This window comes from Abrus precatorius, unplaced genomic scaffold, assembly GCF_003935025.1.
Source record: "Abrus precatorius isolate BTA unplaced genomic scaffold, Abrus_2018 Scaffold6, whole genome shotgun sequence".
Classification (NCBI taxonomy): Eukaryota; Viridiplantae; Streptophyta; class Magnoliopsida; order Fabales; family Fabaceae; genus Abrus; species Abrus precatorius.
This window is the reverse complement of record NW_020874406.1, coordinates 4,338,084-4,364,042: the sequence shown is the minus strand read 5'-3', so window position 1 is coordinate 4,364,042 and position 25,959 is coordinate 4,338,084. Positions and strand designations below refer to the sequence as shown.

At 33.3% G+C, this 25,959-nt stretch overlaps 1 protein-coding gene across 4 annotated transcripts in view; it reads right to left on the bottom strand.

The window, feature by feature from the left end:
* Positions 1–446: 446 nt before the first annotated feature.
* LOC113868372 (DNA gyrase subunit A, chloroplastic/mitochondrial) overlaps positions 447–25,959 on the bottom strand; it is a 30,988-nt gene continuing 5,475 nt past the window's right edge. Inside the window, exons 8-27 of one of the 4 annotated variants that reach the window (XM_027503849.1) lie at positions 23,651–23,721; positions 22,286–22,394; positions 22,134–22,196; positions 19,199–19,264; positions 18,979–19,067; positions 17,930–17,978; positions 16,915–17,001; positions 12,863–12,956; positions 12,620–12,690; positions 12,412–12,501; positions 10,415–10,540; positions 10,156–10,313; positions 9,451–9,532; positions 8,476–8,640; positions 8,250–8,351; positions 7,555–7,691; positions 6,418–6,538; positions 6,274–6,328; positions 6,021–6,120; positions 447–935 (exon numbers count right to left, since the gene is read on the bottom strand). In XM_027503849.1, coding sequence (XP_027359650.1) covers positions 827–935; positions 6,021–6,120; positions 6,274–6,328; positions 6,418–6,538; positions 7,555–7,691; positions 8,250–8,351; positions 8,476–8,640; positions 9,451–9,532; positions 10,156–10,313; positions 10,415–10,540; positions 12,412–12,501; positions 12,620–12,690; positions 12,863–12,956; positions 16,915–17,001; positions 17,930–17,978; positions 18,979–19,067; positions 19,199–19,264; positions 22,134–22,196; positions 22,286–22,394; positions 23,651–23,721 — 1,944 coding nt within the window. In that variant the 3' untranslated portion in view covers positions 447–826. Of the gene's footprint in view, positions 936–6,020; positions 6,121–6,273; positions 6,329–6,417; positions 6,539–7,521; positions 7,692–8,249; positions 8,352–8,475; positions 8,641–9,450; positions 9,533–10,155; positions 10,314–10,414; positions 10,541–12,411; positions 12,502–12,619; positions 12,691–12,862; positions 12,957–16,914; positions 17,002–17,929; positions 17,979–18,978; positions 19,068–19,198; positions 19,265–22,133; positions 22,197–22,285; positions 22,395–23,650; positions 23,722–25,959 lie in introns of all 4 variants that reach the window. The other 3 variants (XM_027503848.1, XR_003505358.1, XM_027503850.1) reach the window with 3 other exon arrangements.

The following is a 25,959-nucleotide window of genomic DNA, read 5'->3' as shown; positions in this document are numbered from 1 at the left end:
AAGTTTTCCTACAATTTGGTTGGTTAGTAGTAACATATTAAATGTGCACAATACATGGTTAGGTGAACAAATTTTACATTGACGACCGGTCTAACTAAACTATAAAATGGTCATTTTTTTTTTAGAAATAGACTAGAATCACTCAAAAATGACTTGGACTATGATAAACAATTTATGCTCCATTTTTTCAACAAGTTATTTTATTCAACTTTTAAAATTCAAAGAAATAAGTTATTTCAAACTTATAAAAAATGTATCAATTTTTTATATTATTTTTTCTCCAAAAATAACTTCTCTTGAAGTTTATCTAAAACTAAATCATAATCCCAAGTCATGCATAAAAACCAATTTTTGCTATTTCAGTTTTTACACAAGCTATTACTATTTTGTTTGGGTCAGCTGATTTTTTCATTTTAAAAAAATAACATCACCAAACTAGATAGTTTGAGAAAAAGTTCACATAAAATGGCAAATTTTTTCTGGCGTGAAGATTCTCAATTCCAAGAGATGATGGTCACCTTTTCTAATAATGCTGTTACAAAAATGAAGAGTTAATTAAAATTTTGCACCAATAACTATCGCCTCTGGTGTATGTTTCTCACTCTTTAAGTCACATTATAATTTACAAAGCCTGAAGAATAAACTACCCCCCCCCCCCCAGCTTCGCATATTTGGAGCATGAGGAAAACTAGGACTATCTCAAGAGAAAACACAACCAAGCACCGATTCAAGGATCAAGCATCAGCTTTTCATCAAGGGCACTACAACTCCAGTGGTCAGGCATTTGGTGAAGTAACCTCTTCTCGACAATGAAGTTCTTCTATAACTAGCCTTGAGCAATAGCAACAACTTCTTCAGGCTCACAATCCGTTGCTGAGATCAAGGAAGCAGACTGAATCTTTCCAGCATAATCAAGTCGCATCAAAATAACTCCCCTGACAAAAATTCACCAAACAAATGCATTAAAGAAGTTAACAACCAACTAGTAGGTATCCAATTTGTTAGATAACTTCATATTAGTCATTATTGTAAATATCGTAATTACCTAATCTTCATAGATTTGATATTCTTTGTACCCTATACATGAGTATAAATAATAGAGTTGTGTACAAGAGACACCCAACATTCAACAATCATTTTCTCTCCTTTATATTTGTTATCAGAGGCAAAGCCTTAGTCTCACCCTCACAACATTCAACAAACATCTAAGCCTTCTGCACTTTAAGCCCTTGCTCCTCAAAGTTGTCATTGGTCGTGGCTTAGGTTTCAACAGCAAGCAGCAAACTACACAAACAGAAGTTGGAGTGTGTGTGTTGTTTTAGGGTTTAGGAATTTGGAGCTCTCAAAAGTTAGAAGTAGCAATGTCGTTGGGTGGTCAACTGTAGCAAGTTGTGGCAAGGGATACATGGATATAGAGATAAATAAATGGATGAAGGGAAATGTATATTGGGAAGGAACGAGTCTCAAAAAAGTTGTATGAGTTCAGTCAGTTCAGTTACCAAGCAAGTTGGATAAACCAAACCTGACAAAAACTATCCACTGTTAACTCACTTTTTATTCGATTGACCCGATACCCAAATAAACTCACCTGCTTATTGTTGAATCTCATTTGGTTCACATGGGTTCAGAAGAATTCAAAGCCCAACCTCAAGTCTAGTAATCCCATATCTTTTGTTTCTCTACTCTCTTAAACCTCGGTTCTTAATTCTGGTACATCTGATTATGTGTCTACTAACAAAACATGGGAGGATGGAGCTCAACTGAATTATTGGAAAGTGGTACTAAAATGGTGATGAAGCAATTGGAGGAAGACCAAAAAGAATCTAGAAGAGGACAAGAAATGCAAGAATGAGTTTTTAGAAGTTGGAGGAAATTCTTGAGGAGTTGACACAACAATCCAATGACAAAGGAATTCAAGCAAACTCTTCTAAACATGGTAGTTAAAATCGGGATTTAACTTTGAATCGTACAAGGGAGTAAAAATTGTAAAACAAATTATAAAAACAATTCAAAAATGGCATCTAGGTTCAACCAAGAACAGAGAGGAAGGAGCACAACTCAGGAAGTGATTTAAGGTTCAAACGAAACTGTTTTTCAGAGGCAAACTGGGTCAAATCAAACCGGGGGAATGTTAAGGGCAGTAAAGCACGTGTTAAATTTGATTGCATTTATGTCTTTCACTAGTTGTACTTCATTGCAAAAGTATACAAACATACATGTTAAATCTCGCTAGTTTTACAATATGGTTTAGAACAGTGCCTTATAAAATGCTGGCAAATCAATCATACAGTTACAGAATTTCTATCACAATTTAAAATAGAGACAATTGATAGATAACCCCTATGGTAGTTAGTTAATTAGTTGAATAATTTGTCAGAGTTGATTGGATAGTTTGTTGGGCTGGGACTGTAATGAGGACTTTAGTAGTTAGTTACATAATTGTAAATAGGAGGGACAGTATAAATAATAGAGGTGGAAAGAGAGAGGGGGGAGGGGGTAATCATAATTCAGTTGCGGGGGAGTTTCCCTGGTCTCTCAGATATCCAGGAGAGTTATTGTTGTATCATTTTCCTTATTTGTTCTGCCTCCACCTTGGGAATAGGTCTGGAATTGGGTTTTTTTTTTCTCTTGATAAATATTCACTTTCTTATCATCGTACCAGTTTCTATCAACTGGTACAGAGCTCCAATCATCGAGCTGTGGGTACTGCAAAATGGTGAATTCTGGAGCTGTTCAGATGTCCACAAGAATGAATAATGAAATTCTTAACCTTCTTGAAGAAATGAAGAAAGAGATTGCAGATTCAAGAGAACTCAAGGAAGAACAAGACCTTGGGTGCAAAACTATAGAAGTCAAAGGGTCCTGGAAGCAAGAAAACAGGGGGGACATGGTGAAACAAGAACCCAAGCCAAAAAAATGTGAAGGTGAAGATAGAGGTGGAAAGTAAGAACCAACATGGGGGAGAAGTAGCAAATCTTGGTGGAGATGATGCAGAAGCAAGAAACGAGCAAGAAACAAAAAGCAAAATGGCTATGGAAGAAGATCTGGAGGTAGCAAAAACAGGCAAAGTTTAAATTGTTGGCAATAGAGAACAAGAATGAAGATTTGCCTCTCTTACAAGAAGTGCAAATAGAAATTTCAAAGAATAAAGCATTGGTGCAAAAGATTGAAAAAGAACATCATAAGAAGTTGGCAAAAGTTGAGGAAGAAATCAAATACATTGAAAAGATGTATGGGCAGGCAAAGGTGGCGTACAGCCAGGGACAGATCAAACTACTTCAATGAGACACATCCTCACAAGGAGGAAGAATTATGAATCACAGGAGGAGGAGGGTGCTAAGAATAGGGAGGGTTTGAGCACAATGGGTCAACAGAGGCAAAAAAATTTTGAGTTTCATGCATGCTTGCTGAACCTCCTTTTGAGGCAGAATCTGTGTATAGTGACTGTTAAGAAACCTCTGATGAAGAAAAACTCACATGGGAAACAATGAAAAGCAAGGGAAGGATGGCCAAAACAAAAACAAGGTCATTTTTTCACCTTACTAAACCAAGCCTAGATTGTTGTGGTGAAGAAATGGGCCTTTCAGAAATGGAACCCAATGAGACCTGCCTACATTGTTTTTCAGGTAGAAGTGAAGAATCGGTGAGTCATGGCAACATGTTTTTCAGTTTTTGATATATATAGAAAATTTGTTTTTCAGGTAGAAGTGAAGAATCAGTGAGTCATGGCAACATGTTTTTCAGTTTTTGATATATATAGAAAATATGACAATTGATGATGATATATATAGAAAATTGATGAGTCCAAATGCAATCATGAAATTTGGAATTGTGCAAATATGGTATTTGATAAGACAATTTTGTGGCTTATGACTACATAAACATATGATATTATGCAATACATGACCAAGGTAGTTAAAATCGGGATTTTACTTCAAATCGTTAAGGGAAGTAAAAATCGTAAATCGTAAAATCGTAAATCGAATCGTAAGATTTTACAAAAATTATATATACATGAATATAAGTTTATATTCTGCATATAAAATAGCTGAAATTAAAAAATATATATTAAATCACTAAAAGTACTCAAATAATCCGTATTCCATAAGAAAGCTATCAAGCATAATCTATAATGTAACAAATTAACAGAGGAAGAAGAAACTAGCAAGTCGTTGTCAGCTTGTCCCCTTGAGTTTAGGGTTCCATGATGAAAACAAAGAAATATGAGAAGAAAATAGCAACCAAGTAGAAGTGGCGCAGACCGGCAGACAAAACCAGAGAGATCGCAGAGAAAAAATGAAGCACCACGAGGAAGAAGAAGAAGTTGTCGCTTCGGGTTCGCTGGGATTAGCTGGGGTTCGCTGAAGAAAAAAGAGGGATTTAGTATCGGGGGTTTCTTTCGCGCCTAAATAAAACATTGGGTTGGGCTCGGGTTAAAAAATTGGGTTGGGCTCGGTTATAAAAATTTTGGGTCAAAATCTGCACCGACCCGCAATTTACTGAATCGAAATCAAATCGGGATTTAACCGATTTTACGGTTCAAATCGCAATTTCACTGCGATTCCACTCTCTCCCGATTTTCGCTCCGATTTGCATCGTTTGGCTGACCCAAATCGTAAAATCTTATGATTTTACGATTCAACTCCCGATTTTGACTACCATGTACATGACAAATTATTATCATTGGTACTAGTTTCTATCAGCAATTTTGTAGTGGCTGATGATTACATGCATATGATATTGTGATTGCTAGAAGTTATACTTATTATATATTGCTTTAACTCCTTGCTTCAGACTCAGTTTCAGACAAAAGACTTGGCTACTGTAACAATAACTTCAGGCAACGGGGTTGTGTTGAGTAAAGAATAAGGTAATTTTCTATTATGCCTATTAAAAGCTACATTATACAGGACTCCAGAGATTCCCATTGTCAAGTTTAATGTAGTTCCAGGAAATGCTCTACAAGAGCAGTACAGGAGGCTGGTTAGGAACAGAGTTATCAATGCAGGCTAGTGGGCCCCATCAGATAGCGGGCTAATGTGAGCCAAGCTAGAAAGGTCTGGAACAATTCAGACCTTTAAAATGATAGCTCAAGTTTGGCCCTTTGCGAGTAGTAGACTTATACAGGCAGCCACTTTACAACATTTTTGTTTCAAAACATTAAAATTGAAAACATCAAATATCTATCCAACAATTTTAAAACGAAAAATGTCATCAAATCACTTCATCCAACAATTAAAATAAAGTAATAAACACTCCAACTAATTCCAAATATTCAAACTAGTCTCTCAATTATTTAAACCTCCTTGAAAAGCTTTGTATGTCCAATGGTAATGACCTCTCTCTCATCATCATCATCCTCATTATTATAATCTAAAATTAAATATTGATTATGTTAATAAATTTTAATATAAAAACAAATTAATAAATTTTGATTTATAAATCACAATTTTAATTTAAAATAAATATTACCTACAAAAAAGAAAATCACTGAAGAAAATAGCAATGTGAGTTGCGAGCAGCCTACAGGCTACCTCATCCTGAGTCAGCATGGGAATAGGCCTAAACAGGTCAGGCAAAAAAGGTCTAGATTTGTTCAGGCCTTTAACTCTACTGCCTAAACCCTCATTTTAAGCTAGTTTATTCAAACCGGCCCATCAATAGGCCCATTTTGCAGGCTTTAGTTAGGAAATTCGACTATTCAACTACAACTTGGTGGTCAGATATTGCAAATACTGCCTTCCCAATGAAGGTGAGAAGATCAGTCAAATTATGTCATTTACTAGATCCTAGTGCTGATCCTTTGTACATGTGATGTTATTTACATATATTGAAATTTCTAAGGGAGAACATGGAAGTGGTATTGTCCATAAATATCTATTGCTGAGTAAGATATCCGCTTGAAGGTAAATTTCAGGTTATTGTACTTCTCTCTTAACACATCATAGGCCTTATAACCATTATGATTCAGAAAATCAAATATGCTGCAAATATGTTAACATGATCCAAATCAATTTTACCTTGCAAATCGAGATTGTATTGAAATATCCCGAACCTTAATTCTGTTGACTGTACCGCTTTGGCTTACAAGAACCACTTGTTCATCACTTTCACCATCCTCTGGTAGAGACAATAATATTTAACAATGATATTTCACAATAACTAAAACAAGTTTACAACATAATCATAACAGCAGCAAAATTAGTAATTGTAATTATCAGAACTGTAACTGAAGATATCACTGCTAAACTACACATAAAATAGAGAAAATACCTGCTAATGAGAATCCTACCACAAATACAGCAGTCAAGCAATCTTCAGCAGAAAACTGATTACACCGGTAGAATGAAACATTTTAAATAAAAAAGGAACTTGCATTACTGTCAAGAAATGGACTTTTCCAAGATATAAAAATACCTTGTATCCTATCAAACCAACTCGATTCAAAGATGATATTCGGAAACTGCTTAAAGGAACCCGCTTTCCATAACCATTCTCAGACACAAACAACAACCATGGGCCATTTTGGCCCTTAGCACTGCAGGCAAATAGTAAATAAATATATTAAGGACATGTGTCATAAATTGCTCCCATATTGCCTTCACAAGACAGTTAGTCAACAAAACGGCAAAACACTTCCCCTTTGTGCATCTAGACTCGTAATCAAGAGCTAAAGACAGAATAAAAGAAGATGCAATATCTAACCTCTACATAATCTATGGATAAAAATATCATCATATAGGTCAAAAGGAGAAAAAATTATAACTAAAGAAATAGACTTCAACCTTTCTTAGTTTAATATATAATAAAAATATTTAAGCCAACTAGAATTCCCAAAACACCTATACCATTTCGAAGCTGAGAATTTGTATTTTGTATAATTCCAAGGAACTCGAAATTTGAGGGTTATAGTAAGTAATAATATAGTTGTTAAGCACAAATTTACAATTTATGTTCAGGGCATTCAAACAAATGGACCAATTTTACTGAAACGAATTTCAATAAAGAACACAAAATGTATGCTCAAAGACACATTAAGAAACTAAATATATAATTTTGTTTAACTTTAAGGTTGTGTTTGGATGGAGAATTTTAAAATTCTACAAATATTAAAGCAATAATGACCGATGCTTGTAGTGGGAGTTAAGTATGAGAGGAATTATGAATGGCATACATAATGTTAAGCAAAATAGAGAAATTTTTAAATTCTCTCAAAAAGCAAGTCATTTGAAATTCCTTCTTTTTGACATGAAAATTATCTACTTAAAATTTTGTAGTATTTTAAAAATATTTTTTCTTACAATCCAAATATATAAAATTTAGTAATTTTGAAATACTCCATCCAAACACAACCTAAATGTTGTCATCAAGTAGACATGGTGATGTTAAGCACATACGAACATGATTCTAGACAATTACACAGTTATAGGACAATGTTCTCAATCAGACCATACTTGAAGTCAGACCCGTGGGTAAAACAAACGAAGTCAGACATAATTCTCACAGCTATCAATTCACTACCAATAAAAGCATGCAGGATCTTGTCATTATTACTTGCTCCCAGGAAATTTTGATGAGGTTTCCAAGTTGTTCCACATGGCTGCTGGTATAATGTCCACACTTGCCATCCTATCCCCTTCCCTGAGTCTCATTGCCACTGCTCCTCGTGTATTTCTTCCTAGTGTGCGAATCTGAGCTTAAACCAAGATGGTAGTGTTGAAGAAAGATTATAATGACAAATTATGGCAACAAGCTGCAAACACTTTTGGCAACGATATACTAATATTTTCACTAATTTATCTTGACATTCTTTTTCATTTCCATATTTCCTTATTCATTAAAATTTGATTCACTAAAATTTGATTTCCTGTACGTTTTTAAATTCATAAATTTGCTATAAATACGTTGGATAATTTTGAAAGCATAGGGAATTAACTGAACAGTGATTATGTGTAAATTTAAGAGGCTGAGGGTTTCTCTCAAGCAAATTCAAAAAAAATTAACTCAAAGTCGCTCTAACACCTAAATTCTCGTAAGTTAAATTATTTACAACAGCTGAAAGCCTGAAACTGTTTCCAAGACAAGTTATTCCAAAGAGATCACAACATACAGGCAAAATTCAATGCTTTGATTTGCAATAAATTTCTTCACAGATATAGTGATTTAAGTCACTCATATTACAATGTTTAAAAAGCATTTGAAATTTAAAATTTTACAAAAGAAATAGAAATAATAACATAGCAACGCACCTTACTGCACAGGCTCAGTATGACCATTCCATTATGTGAAGCCATGGCCACAATGTCATCATTTGTGCAACGACGGACCCATTTCAGCTCGTCACCAGGAACCTTTAATTTTAAACATTATGCATAAATAATACTAATAGGAAAAGATGTTACCAGTAATTTAGCAGTAGGACAATAGATAGGAGATACAGCAATGGAGAGAAGGGGAATTGAAACGAGAACAAACCAATTGAATAGCAATGATTCCAGTTGTCCTGATTGATGAAAACAAATTCAAGGATACTCTCTTGATGTAGCCTCGCATTGTAAGCATCACCAAAAACTGATCCTCGGCAAACTCACTCACAGGAATAATAGAAGTTATTCTTTCACCATCAGATAAAGATAAAATCTGGCCCAGATAAAAACAAAAGATTGTTATTTTAAGCAACTTGTGTTTGGTCTGGTACAAGTGTTAAAAATTTAAAACATGCATAGTTATAAGTGTAAATATTAAATTAAAACATTTTAAAAACATTCCAATCCCAAATTTTTTGAAGGGAAGGCTCCACACAATGATTAGAGTTTAGAGATGCCGCCAGATGATTCAAGTAATGGAATTAGTATTTGCAAATACAAGGTAAGGATGCATAGTGCCTATAATATTTCCATAATGGGTCCAACCCATCCATGGACCCCACTGTTGTGGGAGCTTTGTAGCACCAGGTTGCCCTCTTTATGTCACACCCCAATTTCTTTCTCCATTACTCTGCATGCCTAACTCCATCAAATTTAATTGTCTCCAAATTCCCACTTTCTCTCTAAATCATTTCATTGCATTACTCTAGGTGTGCATGTTTGTCAATTATACATGCATAACTAACTGTATTTGAGGATCCATGACATACTACACAATCAAATATCGTTTTATAAATATTGAATCAATGAATTGAAAGTTCTCACAAGCTAGATTAACATCGTCAAATTTATAAGATTCAAAAATAGTTTGTACTTTATTAAATAATTATTTTACAGTTCAAATACATAACATAACTGATAATTGTTAGATTAGATACATATGAATATTCATAAAAGTGAAGACAACTTGCTCCTTTTAATTATTTCCATTATCATATTTTCTGTCCAAACCTTCAGATGCTTGACTATAGACAATGTTTTTGTATGCTTATTTTCCTGTCGTGTTGAGAAAGGACCAAAATACCTGAACAAGTGGTGTACCAGCAGCAGTCCGGCTACATTCAGGAATTTTGTAAGCTCGAGCCGAGTATACTGTTCCCTTATCACTGAAAATAAAATTCAAAAGCCATGCCACATTCAAATGTATCTAGATCAGCTGCAATGCAATGATTTCAAATAGTTGACAGTAAAATAATAAACAACAGCTAGAAAAGGAAAAAAATGATGATTCTGAATGAAGCCTGCATAATGCCATTTACTATATAAAGAATAGTTGTTTGTTACTCAAAAGGCTAGCCAAGGCATAGGACAAGCCCAATTAATAGCTCAGTATCCTTCAAAGAAAGGTGCATACCAACGCAAAACTAAGTTCAGGTTCTACATACATCATGATGAAAAATAATTATATGAAGAAAAATGCTAGCAGCAACACATTATCATTGAGTGAAAGCCCATGTTCAAAAGAGAATTGTTATAGCACTAATTATACAAATCATGGATGATGATCTAATCTGGATTTATGGTTTAACAAGTCTTGTGTTCAGGCCATTTGTCCTAAAGAATTGGAATTTTAATACATGGCTTACTGTCTTTCTAAAGGTACAGATCTCTTAATAATAAACAAATAAATGAGTTTCATTCAAGAGTCTTCTTCATCTCGGTTCTGCATTAAACTCATTGTCCCAAAAATTCAATAGACATTATTTTACTCAAGGCAACAAAAAAGAACCTGAAATAAAGAACATGATCGTGTGCACGACAAACGAGAAAATCAGACATGGAATCATTCACTCTTAGTTTTCCTACAGATTTTCCAATTGTTCCACGAGTTTGTAGGTTGAAAGTGCTTGGCTTCATCCGCTTCACGTAACCTTTTTCACTAAATGCCTGAAAGAAAAAACATCATCATGAACATGATAATCACCTAAATACCTATTGATAGAAAAGGACAGTGCAAGAGTAAGAATTATATACTCGCTTCCACATACCAATAGCATATCATCATTTGGAATAACATCAATGTCTTCAAGTTGACCATTATCTGTGTCTTCCAACATTGAACGTCTTGGACAGGCAAACTTATTTTTCAGTTCAATGGCTTCTTGTTCTATAAGCTAAAATATTAAAAAGAGGTAAAACAGTTTATCCCAGAAAAAACAAAGAAATGTTAACAGCATCTGTAATGAATCACAGAAAGAGAAAGATTAGAGGTTCACTAGATCTTTTGTAAAGTTTAGCTATCAAGTTGTTACGAGTTATCACATTTTTACCATCGTTAGTGACATGTATTTCTCCATGTTGGTGATTATCTTGGGTAGTTAGGATCAATCACAATCATGCGATTCTGATTTCTACAAATGTATTTTATTTTCATTCCTTGCTACTTAAGGCTATTTTTGGAAGTTTTCACAGCTGTTGCCTGTTAGGTGTGTTCACATGCTGTCCCTACACGCAATACGCTTACACATGTTTGGCTCATACCTTCGTGTTTGACAACTGCTTGGTTCTTATTCCACCAACGGATACAGTATTCCCAAACCCCACCAGTGAAGAGCTTCCATGTTTCTTAGTTTGCCTAGAATCAGCTTATACCTATGTGATGTTTTCTGCTCCTGACTTTGTTTGGCTGCTGCTTGGCTTCATATAGGCCATTTGGCTAGCTTCTATAAGTTTCTATATTCTGTTATGACAGCTGTAACTGATCGTTAGTTTGCATTCAATTTTTATCTTCTAGTTAGTGAATAACTATCAGTATATATAGCATCATCAGAATCAGATCATTAAGTAATGAAAAATCTCAGATTTGGCTGTTCAGCTAAGTGCTTGTGTAGCTTGTTGTCTTCCCCTCCAGCTTCAAGCAGTTGATCTGGCCAATTCAAGTTGTTTCAAGGCAATTTGAACTAACTAAAGCCATATTTTTTTCCTTCTTCACTTGTTTCATCCATCTTCATCTAATCTGGTGGTGCATCACTCCAGCCATCCACTAGTTGTCTGGCTGTTTATCATTGTCTCCCATAAAGGGTTTTTAATTCCTCATTTTGCTATGATGTCTCTCCCACTACATGATTTATTTCACGGATACATTTTTGAGTTATTTTTTATGAGTGATTTTATGTATACCTAGATGAGAGCTTAATAAGCTTTATCTTGATTGAGAGAAATATACCTAACATGTTAGAATATTCATCAATTATGATTGAGAGTTTAAGACTGCAGCTAATAGCTGTAATTAGTCTAAATTTAGTCCTTGATTAGCTGCAGTACTTAATTCACTCACAATAATCCCAATTTCTTACGGTGTTTCAATGTATACTTGTTATTTGTTAATTGGAAGTCAATCCCCTACTTATGCTGTTATGCAATTTGCCAATTCTTGTTTCTCCCTTGTTCCCTTCAGTGCTTGAGATTTACCCCTACAGACTTTTTTATCTACATCAGATTAAGATAGGAACAGCGTTAACAATCTAAAGGACACCAATACAATTTCACATTGCCTGATTGCCATACCAGCTACCAGCTAATAGGTAATACCAGTAGCACCCTGAAGAAAAAGACTTAGGTGCTAACTCTACAGTTAGCAACAATGAAATCAAAATTTTAAGAAAGCTGATAGGAGGCCTTTTTTAAAAAGGTCTATGAGAAAGAATAGTGGGTCAGTCCATGATGAGGACCACATACATTAGATGATTGTTATAAATATATATAGTCAAGTAGTTAGAAAGGTCTCTTATGAATACAAGGGAGTTAGCCACGGATAGTTATTGATTGTATTGGCTATATAAAGCCTGTGAAGGAAAGTAGGGAGTCTTTTGGAGAGAAATTAGTCAGTTGAAGGACCAGAACCTCTTGTAGTCTAGATAGTGTAACTCTTCGTCATTCTCAATAAAGATTTCATTCTATTATTTTCAATTCTGAGCCAGTTGTATCAAAAGCTAAGCCAGTTAGTTATGAATGAGAGAAACACAGCACCAAAGTGAAACTATACCTCCAGTATATTTTTCCTGCTGGACAACAGTTCCTCTAACTTGGAAATTTGTTCCATCAAAGATTTACTTTCAGCCACAAAGTTCCCACTCTGCACAGGACAAAGCTTATAATTCTACTTACACTCTACTCACATATATATTTATAAAATTCTTGATAAAGAAAAAATCAATTATTCTAGTCTAGTTATAGGCATCATTATAATGCACCTCACGAAGGGTCAATCGTCTTAGGCTAATGTCCAAAAGAGCTTCAGCTTGTTTATCAGAGAGACTGAATGCTGCAAATAGATATTATTCATCCACATTAAATAGCTAAATGATAAAGAATTTCAAGCAATGATTACATGCTTTCATTTCAAGAACAAGTAGAACACTTCAATAGATAGGGATACAGAATGAAAAGTTTCCAGCTGAAATAAGCCAATTCATAAGCGTAAATAAGGAGTTTACCATTACGTAAACCAGCCGCTGCAGCTGAGTTACTTGAAGCTTCACGTATTATTTGAATCACCCCATCCAGATTATCAAACCCAATCAGAATTCCCTGAGTTTGTTCAGAACATAAGCTTACAGCCAAAAAGGTCATTAAGGATAAAACTTAAATTCAATAATTAGTCTCATTTAAGCATAAGATTTTCTAACTCCCTTCCTTTCTCCTTTTTCTTTTCTCATTGTAAAGGGGTTTAGTTTGGCTGAATTGTTCAGTGAAAACATGGAACTATGAAGTCTCCTGTTCTTTTCTTTCTTCTTTTTCTTTTATTATATTTATAATGAATAATGATTCTAGCAATATATACACTAAACACAGATTCTATTTCTACACATATAAAAGAAAATTTAAATATTTTAGTGAGAAGGAAGGGACAAACTCCAAGAGAATCTACAAGAAGATTAAAAATTAAAAAAAAAAGGATAAACAAAGAAAAGAAATAAATATTATAACACTCTAATCTCTTTGACAAATTCACAAGAGAAACGATAGAAAACACCAATACCAGAGAACCAAGGATATGCCAACTGAACAGTCATGTCACAAGTTAATAACATGAGTATATCAACACATTCCAAGGCGACTAGCAAATATCACATCTCCAATCAAGACAGCAAGCAGTATTGCTACACATAATAATCAACTTAATTTTTACTTCCACTATTATTCCAAGTCCAGCAAAAGAGAAATCTAATTTCTTTAACAACCATTGCAAAATTCTTCGTTTCTTCTATTGAAAAAACAAAAGATCTCCAGCCAATTTTAATGGTATCTGATCCCTAACTAGGAAGGAAGATTGTTAGATAGAAATACACAAAATTTAGGGCAATGCACCCAGACAAGGAAACTTTCTCCAGCCCATAGTACTCAATCCAGAATAGAGGCACGGAGTGGCCAACTCCAAAAACGCTATGGCAGGATGGCCCCTACTTTGAAGTTTGAAATACACCAAATAAAAATTATGCTACACACATATATATGCTGAAAAACACAAAATTAATACCCAAATTAAACATATGCATAATTAATGTTTGAATTGTATTACTAAGAATGAACACAGTTCTGTACCCAATGCACTTATGCACATGCAGAGGGAGTATCAAGCGGAACCCTCACATTTCACATAAAAAAAAAAAAATTTAAAATGATTTTTTAGGGATTTTAGTGAACCATATCGCGCGACCAACCCGATTGATGCACAACCCAGTCTATGGCAGAATCATGCACCGTGCACAAGAATCGCAATTCAGCACAGATTCTGGTTATTCAAGCTGCGCTTTTGGAACAAAATTAATACTCCCTGCCATCTGTATCCTTCAGTTGCAGAACAGCATTGAATTGCATTATCTAATCATGAATCATGTGATACTAACTTCAATGCTATACCTTTGGTGAGGGAGAATACCCAACAGATACACACAGAGGCAATGCGTGGCGTTGCGGCCTTCAACTACCACAGACCTGCCATGGTGGAGCATTTTCCTGTGGCAGTTATTGCTGCTGTATTGGCAGCATAACTCGTGGCCTTCCAGAGTAACAGAGCAGCTAAAGTAAAAATATTCTATTTTCCCTTTGTACCGCCAAAACAAAGCAGTTTTTACAATTTTTTAAGGGTAAAAAAGTTTTTGTCTTTTAAAAGTAAACTGTCTTCCCCTTTCTACCCGCACAACAAAGCAATTTTTAGGGTTTTTAAGGGTAAAAAGACCCCCAAAATAGTCTTCTTATGAATTTTCATAATACATCACCTAACTCCTTTTCCTTCTCTCCTTCTCTTATTCTAAACTCCTTTCTCTCATATATGTCTGTCTCTATTTTTAGTGAGCATGTCTCTGTCTCATGTTTTGAGGATGGCTCCCTTTCCTCATGTGTCTCTCATTTGCCTCCATCATCTTCATATTTATACTATTTTATATGCACACATACAATTTTGTAAAATCTCATGATCCATGTTACGATCCTACAAGTTACAACCTTTGACCCTCTTCCAATCCTATGTAAGATCTCAATTTTGACTACCATGAGAAATAGTGACTTGCTATTGGTTGCTATTATTTTTTGAAGGAATATATGGCTGGTTTATGCAGTCACAACCTTTTTTTTTTGTGTCGTTGTGACTGATTTGAAGGTATATATGACTGAATTATGCAGTTACAATCCCTTTTTTGTGTCATGGTGGCTGATTTGAAGGTACATAGGGATGATTTATGCAGTCAAAACCCTTTTTTGGTGTCATTGTGGCTGATGTGACTTGAATCTTTGTATTATGTTTCATTTATTAGTTATACAATTAAGTATTTGACTATAAAATGCTCCAATATATGGATGAATTTAATTTTTCTTTGTTAGAAATATTTTTTATTATATTTTTAACAATTCGTTGTGAATATTACAATTCATGATATAATTCAAATCACAATTCTTATTATATTTTTAACAATTCATCGTGAATCTTACAATTCATCATACAATTCAAATCACAATTCAGAAAATGGGTCTTCGGATTCACAATTCGAATCTCGATCTAACAACCATGGATAGGGAATGTATGTGAAGATTCAATCCAGCCTTCACAATTATTTGAACTTGTAGTTTCCTCAAGTTGTACATGATAATGAAGGTAAAATGATTGCGATCCAAGAGAAAAAGTTGTGAAGGTTGTAAAGAACAAGATTCTGAATCCCATGAAACAAATGGGAATGAAAAAGGTACAAATTTACAATCATTTGATATTGTCTACTCAAGAAGAAAGAAGAACAAGCCTAAAGATCATCCCTTGCATCACCAAGAGTCTTGAGGAACCACTAGATGACATTCCTGAAACTATAATTAATTCTTCTGAATTAGATCTTTCAGTCAAGTGTATGTACAATGAATTGGAGATATAAATTATGAGGGAGGGCCTCCATTAACACCACTTCATTCCAACTTTCACTAGCTGGTTGTGGAGGAGTTGTTGTTTCATTATTAGTGGTGGCTGAACCAGTAGGGGTAGCACCAGTCATTGCCATTTGTCAAAGGCAGGTTTCAGAGCCAAAGCTCTGATACCATGCCAAATAGGTTTAGGAATAGTTTTTTATACCAGAAAGGAAAAGGAATAATTTTTCTCTAATGTTTTATTTCGGATATAGCTTATTAAGAAACTTGGGCCTAACTCACTCTCAAAAGTTAGCTTTTAAGAAAAGCACTGTCCTAACCCTTATAAGGAGTATTATAACTCTATTCTTAACCACTATGGAATATCTTAACACACACCCCTCACGACCAGGACTGGAAATTTGATGCATGAAATTTGCAAGACTGGACAGCTGAGGGTAGCCCAACATTCAAACTAGATAGGCTATGATACCATGTTAAGAAACTTGATCCTAACACACTCCCAAAAACTCGCTCATAAGAGAAGGACTGTCTTAGCCCTTATAAGGAGTATTTTGGCTCTATTCCTAACTAATGTGAAACATCTTAATACAACTTAATGATTTATAAACACAATGGGTTCCTAAAAAAGGAAACCAATCTGCTAAAATCAGGTACGAAATAAATATAAATATAAAATCTCCTGTGATGTAATCTGAATTAGATTTTGTGATAAAATCTAATTTCTGATACAGAATTATTAAAAAAATTAACAACTCGGCAATAATCATATACATAAGACAGATGGTAACGTCTAAGTACCTTAAGAATGTAAGATATCCAACAATATTTCAAGCAAGTAAAGCTTAGAAGCACCCATTATGTTGTGAATTTTGTTACATTACAAATGCACGTTAAAGAACTCCAAGGAGTTGACAGCTGTCAGCATAAACTAGGAACATAAGCAACATTAACATGCTTGAACATGGGAAAGGTGTTACACTAGTTTTTACCGCTATCTCTGTCATATTAACTATAGCTCAGAAACAAACACAAATTTATAAATAGTCCTTTAGCAGTGAAATGCATCTGAGCCATACACCAATGCCCATGACAAAAGAAGCATAGCCAAATAGATTTTACAGTATTTATGACATACCTCAACAATATGTCTTCTCTCTTGTGCCTGTGACAACTTAAACCTAGCTCGTCTCTCAACAACAGAGCATCTGAAGTCTAAGAACGCCTGAAAGGTACAGTACAAAGCCACTAAAGATTAGAACACACACCAACTTAAAAAACAAAGCCACTAAAAGCAGAAGAAAAGAAATTACAGAATATACTCCTCTAAAAGATGCTAAAAACACTACAACGGCTAAAAGCAGAAGAAAAGGCTATATTAGGGAGTTGAATGTTGAATACAGTTGCCAAATTTATAAGTTTTATTTGACACTAAATGAACTAGTTCCTACAGATAAAGAGGGAAGAAAATTAAAGTTAAGCTTAAATTTTTAAAGAATACTTATGCATTTAATTATAATTTAATAACTGACTTTCTTCTTTTATTTAAAGATGAAATTTGTACGAGGTTTAGTTTGGATATGCTTCTCCATAGGCACTTATAGGAGAACAGATAAAGAGATAAAATAAATCAAAATTTTCATTTAATGATGAAAATTGTATGAGATTTATTTTGGATAAAGTTCTCATAGCCACTTATAGGAGAAGATATAAAGAGGGAAGATGAATCAAACTTTTCCCATAAGTTAAAATCAAGTTATGCATTTTATCTTTTGGAAAAGTTAGATGAGAGAGCTTCTAAAAAACCTAGGATGCGTGCATAAATTAATAATTTAAAGTTATAAGAGAAGTTTGATTCATTTTACCTCCTTACCTTTTTTCTTCCACAAATGTTTGCTAAAAAATTCATCCAAACAAGGCCTAAGCCATGCATAGCATGGGGCAAACAAACTAATATAACTCTACTGAATTTGTATATTAATGTATGCGTGTATTTGATATGGACATGAAAGCTTTTGAAGAATATCAATAAATTATTAATAAGCAAACGAATTTTAAGTTGTTAGAAGGCAAGAAGAAGAATTACCATTCAAAATAACATTTAAAGAGATGAAGTGAACACAGTATACTTCTTAAGGCCAGCAATTACTAACCTGCAGCAATTCCTTCAGCCCCATTTGTTTAGGCTGTCCATTAAGAATGCTACAAAGACAAAATGGTATGGTCAAATTAAGGCATGAAGAATATAAATGAAGTAAAATACAAAAAATATGAACAATCAAAAAGAGAGAAACAGTAAGATGAGCAAATATTGATATAAATTGGATTATAGAACAAGTAGAAACCATATGCATTTGGTAAATATCTCTTTGTTGATATAGATAATGTTGAGATTTATGTATGTAAATAAGGTAACTCTATAATTAGCGTAATTTTAAATAATGGAATATCTGTAATTATTAGGCATTGTCATTATAAATATATAGGTCAACTATGTATTCAAACCCACAGATTCATCCTATGTGTTGGAATTATGTAATTATATTCAAATTATAAATACAGAAATTGCTATCTTTGTAATTACAGTAACTTCTTATTTTGTATCAATAATTCCTATTATAAATATATGTTTGATGTGTAGTCTAAACACTCTACAGTCTCTCTCTAGCTAGGGCACACATATCATATGCTCCAATCTTACTAAAAATGGGCTATACTCAAGTACCAGACACAATAGTTGTGAACAAATCTGCACATTGACTTTCTGGGCTGTCGTGCAATATTCTAAAGGAGCTTCTGAAAAAAAACAAGTCAATCTCGCAGGATGAAATTGGAAAGAACATTCATGAATCTTTTCCTTTAGATCAAGTGGAAAGCTATGTTTAATAGAATAACCTAGTGTTTTGACATGTGTAATTCCAAAATCCATAACCAAGAAGTTTTGGTCAACAAACTTTTCTTAAAAATCCCAAAAAATACAAGTCCTATGCCAGTAAAAGAGTCTCACATAGCCACTCCCCACAAGGTCTAATGATCACAGAATTATTCCAAAAGATATTTTTCTATCAAATGAAAATCCTAGAAATAGGGAAAATATATCAATCAATCACCAGAATTGTCACCAGAAAGAAGCAACATGTGATCAGAGTATTTTAAAATATTAAATTGACAACAAAGCATGTGTAAACAGCAACCAACTTACCCCACCATGTTACAGCTAAATGTAGATTGCAGAGATGTTAAGCGATAAAGATTATTCAGGACAATTAATGGGTCTGATCCCCGCTTCAGCTGCAAGTAGATGAAATGTCATAGTGATCAGTTCAACAGTCTCTTTTCTTCTCTTTATTTCTGTGTCTGTATGTGTCCATTCAATAAGATAATACAAAAGCAAAGCCATAGTTATGCATTTGAATTTTTACCTCAATGACTATACGCATTCCAGAACGATCACTCTCATCCCGAATATCACTTATACCATCCAAACTCTGTTTAAAAAAAATTAAGAAAAAAAAACTCATAGTGCCAGAAACATAAAATTAATCAATAAAACCTGAATTCAATGTTATGCTAACATATAATACACAAAGTGCAAGTGATAACAAAAATAATTAAGCCTTATTTCACCAGGTGAGGTCGGCAACATGGATCACACGACGCCATTAAACTAGGTCAAAACCAAGTTCTCAAAAATATTATTTATCAAAAGATCATTTTTACTAATTTCCTCTAAAGTTATTTTATCTCTCTCTACCTTTTTTTACTAGACTAAAAATCATGTCATCTACTCTCCTCGTTGATGCCTCCAATGACTTTCTAAACACGTGACCAAACTATCTTAGATGATTTTCTATCTTCTTTTCTACTATAGGTGTTACTTCAATATTTTCAAATATATGATCATTTTTTATCATGTCCTTTCTTGTATGATTACTCACCCACCTTAACGAATGCATTCCATGTAACTCCCACATTTTTCTTTTGTTGTTTCTTTTGAGTATTTTTTATGGCTAAGATAAGAAAACAGGATATCATATTAGAGTTATCCTATCCTATTTCGTATGAATCAACTTATCCTACCATAATAGTTCAAATTTTTATCCTTAAGACGTGATGGGTTAGAAATATTAGGATAGGATAAATCTAATATTTTTTTTTCACTAATACTTTATACCCTTTTTAATATTTTGTAATATTCATTAAAAAATACAATTTTAATACATTTTATAAAAATTTATATAAATATTTTTTTAAATAATTAAGTGTTCAGTCTCTACAGAAGTTACATAATTTTAATTTAGTCCCTAAATATTTTTTTGCTACGATAAAATTATTATTTTTAATCTCTTTAACAGACATAGTCCACTAACATACAACCAAGTGTCAGCATTCGGTAGCACAACATCAAATAGAAGGACTACAAACAATTATTAGTTAAAAAAGTAGAGACTATGTCCTAATAAAATATTTTATAAGGATAAAGTTCAAATTTTGTAAGGATCAAACACTATCAAGTCACTTTTTTTTATGAATGATATTTTAGAAGAAATAAATTACTTATTTTATAAAATACAATTTTATATTTCTTTATAATTTATTTTTCATAAATATAATTTCTTACAAAAAAGTAAATTTTAATTTGTTAAAATCTTAAAGAAAGGTATTATAATTTAATATCAAAATTTTAATACTATGTTCACACAACTATTTTTTATTTTTTTCTTAGTAATATATATATATATATATATATATATATATTACTAAGAAGTGAAAAAGATAAACAAAAAATTATTTTTAAAAACTATATTAATTTTAATAAAAGAATAATTGTCATTTGAATATAATTTATATCAATTTTTTTACCTCAAACATTATACAAGATTATATAGTATTGTTTGTTTTACTTTTTTAATGTACATCAAACATCACATAGGATAAGAATTTATTCTATTTTTATTAATATTATCATTATCCAACTCATTATTATATAATTTTCTATTCTCTCATGTTTCACCAAACAAGTAATGACAGCCCAAAATTCACTTTTTAAATAGGATAGGCGGTCATATTGCGATATGATAAAACTTCTCTTTTAGCTTGGTAAATATTTTACAGTCACAAATAATTCTCAATGCCTTCCTCCATCTTAACAATTCAACTCAGTTATAGTCCCATAACTAGTCCCAAGCCCAAGTAAAGGAAGAAGGTTATGTTAAGCCTTTAATAGCCAACGTAAAATATGTTAAAACATTTACAAGGTACGAGCATGAGAGAAAATAACCTACAAGCATGCTGCTTGTCCAACTACACATCAGCCAACAAAATAACAATAATAATATCCAAACAACCAAGTCATATTACCAATCTGAGACATTATCATCAACAGGATCACCTTACAAACTTATTGCAACACCAACATACAACTCAAAGCATAACTTGGCTAAAAGGGTATAAGTTAAAAAAACCCATGCAGGGATAAAATATAATTTTGACAAATAACAAAGTCAAAAAGAACAAAAGGATACAGCACAAAAATAGATTAATGGATAAGGTTGACCTCACAATAGGTTAACAATCTTCAATAACAGACAAACCATGTGAAACTCGAATAAATGTGTCAAAGAGGAGATAGATTGACCAACTCACAAAGCCAATGGTGTTAAGAACCCAACAATATTAAAAGCAAACTCAGCAGAAATGAGAATAAGATCGTAGTGAAAATCAGAAGTTCAAAAGTGTTACAAGGCCAAAAAATATTTAATAGGAAATCAAATGCCCGTAAGGAGATAACTCAGTTTCCCAATCATGCAAACTCAGCAGAAAACCACAATTAAGATGTTTACTAATCTGTGTCTTAGGAACAGTTTAGCAAATCTCAACTGATTTAGAAAAATATAAAGATAAACTAGTCATATAAATTTACTTCAGATTTTTTCATATCTAACTTTAACTTCAACCTTAGTTTGGTTCAAATCTATTTCAAACCAGTTCCTATCTAATCTCTTTTCAAGTTTATTTACATTCACAATACTTAGCTTGCTTGCTGACCCCTAGAAAATTTAGGGAATTTTATTTTATCCAACGACCACCATTATAAATAGCTGGAGAGAGAAACTATTGAAAATATGGGCTACAAAATTTTTTCGAATTTCCAACTAGCCTGACAGCACCTAGATGTCTAGCTTTTAGAAATTTCCAAACACTTCCACAGTCATCACTCATCTCTATCCCTCAAAATTTCTTAATTCACTTGCACAGAAGTGATCAGACATGCAACTTCAAGAAGAAAATTGAACATTGAAATTTACAGCATTTTGAAAAAAACAAAACTTGTTGAACCATGAAACATACTAATACCTTGTTTTCTACAAGTTCAGCAATCTTCTCAACTAAAGCTGCTTTGTTGGTCTGGTAAGGAATCTATTCCAATCACAAAACAGAACTTGTAATCAATTATCCAAAGAAAAAAAAAGTAACTCTATAGAATCGGATAGAATCTAGAGTGCTACCTCTTTGATGATTATTGCAGTCCGTTTTGTCTTGGAATCGAGCAATTCAATATCAGTTTTCCCTCTGATAATAACACGTCCTCGACCAGTACGGTATGCCTCCAAGATCCTTAAGAAAAATGAGTATCTATCAAACACACATCACATAGTACAACATTTTCGGAAAAGCACTAAGAAGAAAGGAAAAAAAGCATCAAAGAAAATTTGGTAGAACTCGAACAATAAAACAATCAGTCACGGAGGCTTAATTTCCAAAATAATGATTAATAACAAGATCACACAGGTTTCAAGTTTCATAACATTCTATAACCAAAGTAGCCAACTTTCTTCATAGCTCATTTTGTTTTATCAAAAACTCATTCTATTATGTAACCAACAGTTTTTAATTCAAAGAGTACAAGAGAAGAAGGTGCCAATAACTCATTATGAATCATATCAATAGTCCATATACCATAAACAAAATATACTTCGGGTCTATTGATTTTGGCACCATAGTAATCAATCCCGAATAGCTGTGCAGAGCGGCCGACCCCAAAAAACGATATAGCAAGAGAGTGGAATGTCCACTACTCTGAAGGCAATCAAAATAGAGAAGGAAAGCATATCAAAGAGTGATCAGTCACTAGAAAAAGCTCTAACATAGATGATCTCTTAGGAAAACGTGTCACTATCATCAGAAAATGTCTACATCTCGTTGGAAATAGTTTAGGTTTCAACAAAGATGAAAAAACAACTAGAAAAAGTATCTGGTCATGTCCAAAATAAGTTGGATTTCACCAACGATGAAGACCAGAAATGGCCAAAAATGGGGACGCACAACCGAAAGTGACGTGAGATAAAGGAAGAAACAAGAGAACAAGATAACAAGAGATGAGGGTAGGGTTCAATCTCGACTTGCAAAGATTGAAAACAAGCACAGAGCATCACGATGTAAAAGAAGGGCAAAATCTCAAGATTGCACCCCTTAAAAAGCATTCCAACTTTCAAAAAGGGAGGGAAAACTTTCCCTTTTGCCCTAGTTTCACATAGGGGCCACAATAGCAATGATGGCCGCAATTTTCACCTTTCACAGCCACAAATCGTGGCACAGCAGCCACTACACAACCACGACATGATGGCCCCACAATTGCAGCAGGGAGCTGCTCCACTCTGCTCGTTCGTTATTGCACCCACTATTCAAGCTATTAACTACTATTTTTGGCACACACAAGTAATTAATTCATAATTAAACTGCCACTGCCAACATTTTCAACAATTACACAATGTAAAATTTCCAATAATCACTAATAAAATAAAAAAATAGAAAAAGGTCACCAAAATATTCCTTGAAAAAGAAATACAATCAAAAACTTCATATGCACTCACCCAAGATTTCCCATAATCAGCCCTCCAGTTGGGAAGTCAGGTCCAGGCATGTATTCAAGCAATTCTTGCAGCTAAAACACACCAAAAATAATCAGAAAATTTCATTAACAAAGAATATTAAGTTTACCAAACACAAACAAAATCACTTTTCTTTCATTTTTAGAAATTAGAATTATATTACTATCAATAACTCTGAACTGCCTATATATACCCAAAAATAATAAGCAAATCAACTAACTAATTTCCACTCACAAATGACATGATATTACACTCTTATCTGCCCTTATTTATAGTCAACATGCCTTATTCAAACTAACCAAATCACTAATGTAACTGACTAATGGGTAGACTTATTTTAACTAACAACCAACTGGGGTTATCAAACAATATAAATCCTCTAAACTTTACAAGAAGCAACACATTTAAAAATAAAAACTTCATTAGTTAATGTGTTTATGTAAAATCTTTGTTGAACCACCAACACTTATCCTCCCTTACTTCGGCTTTGATTTTAAAAAACAAACAATATAATTGCATATGAACTAATAAGCCTCCTGAAGATCGTCAACAATACTATATTGTTCATGTAGTTTATTGTATGAACTTAATCTTAACTTAATCAAACAGTAAGATAGATTCAAGCACCAATTACTTGGTTACAAATATCCATTGATCAAAAGTCACAGAATTTCTAACATCCACAAAAAAAAAAAAAAAAGATTCCATTATTTTCCTGTGATATAGAGATTCACGACTTACATAATGGGTCAATTCAACAATTTTGCATTCATCAATAATATCTCAGAACTTTCAATTTTCTAGGAAATATAACGACAATATTCAAGATTTACAGTCTCTCCAGACTACCCTAAAAATATTCCATTCTTATTTCTATTTTAAATAGTAAAATTTAGACTATTAACCCTTCCATGGGTTATTTTTTTTAAGTCATTACTATTGGAATAGTTTGAATTCCTGAAGAGAAATCCTTGCAGCCTCTAATTTATTTTAAACCTAACTGCAGTGCAAATCCCTAATAAATGACAACTTATAAATTGTGCAAATTAGAGACAAAGATACTAAAGATTTTGTAACTGATTCTCTTAGTAGAAATAAATTTATTCTTGATTAATGAACTTGGAAATCCAAAACTCCTAGCATGAGGGACGATTTTTGTCCAGACTGCAGTACTAAATAGTAGAAACAAATAGAATTGTAGAACTTATGGGCAGGTTATAAAAATAATTTATAACTCTTATAACCTCTTCTAAGCTTATTTCAATAAACTTTTTTGTATAACTTATCAAAATAAGTTATTTTTAGCTTATCTCTATCAATGTTATCAATGGCGGAAAGCAAAAAACCTGCCATAAAATTATGGCAGATGCCATGGCGGAATAATGGTGGTCATAATAAATAAGTATATATATATATATATTGCAAAATGTGATATAAAACTAGAATACTAACTAGTAACTACATATAAAAGGAGGAAGGTTCTGAGAAAAAAAGAATAAAATGGTTGTACAAATTGAAAAAAAGCTGAAGTTATAACAAAAAAGTAGAAAATTAAAAATAAATATGGAGAAGGAAACTTGGAAGTGAAAACAGAAAAATAGAATCAAGAAAACAAAATAATAAGGAAAAACCAAAAAAATGGGGTAGTAAAACAGAATGGGAGAGGGAAAAACAGAATTGGAAAAAAAACAAGGAATAAGACAGGGAAAAACTAAGAAAGAGGGACAGAGCCCATAGAAGCAAAATGGAAAATGGATGTCAAAAAACAGGGCCTTCCACTCAAAATTGCCAGAAAGGATGTCTTCTTCGGCAAAAGTGGTGAAGGCGATGAAGGAGAAGTTGGCTTTAGAGAAGAAGGAATAAAAACAGAGCAGAGAGAACCCTCAAAATTTTACCCTTCAAAAATTTACAGCTTGAGAAGAGAAGGAAAAAATTTTAAGTGGAAAAAGTCTATTTTGCCCTAAAAAAACCCTAAAATACATATAGCAAGGGCAATTAGGGCTTAACCTCTGCGAATAAAGAAATACTTCACAGCAAGCATCATGTGGCCGACCACCACTCCACAGCAGCACAATAGCAATGAAGGAAGAAAATATGTGATTTAGGGTTTGGGCTCACAGATTTTCTTTTTTGAGCAGCTTGAATCAGTGGCCCAACTCAATTTTTCCCACAAAAACTCCATTTTTCTACATTTTCCGCCATGGCCGCAGTTGCCATGCACGTAACAGCCGCCATGGAAAAACGCCAGAAAACAGTAAGGCTGGGGTTAAAAACCACCACTGAATTCTGTC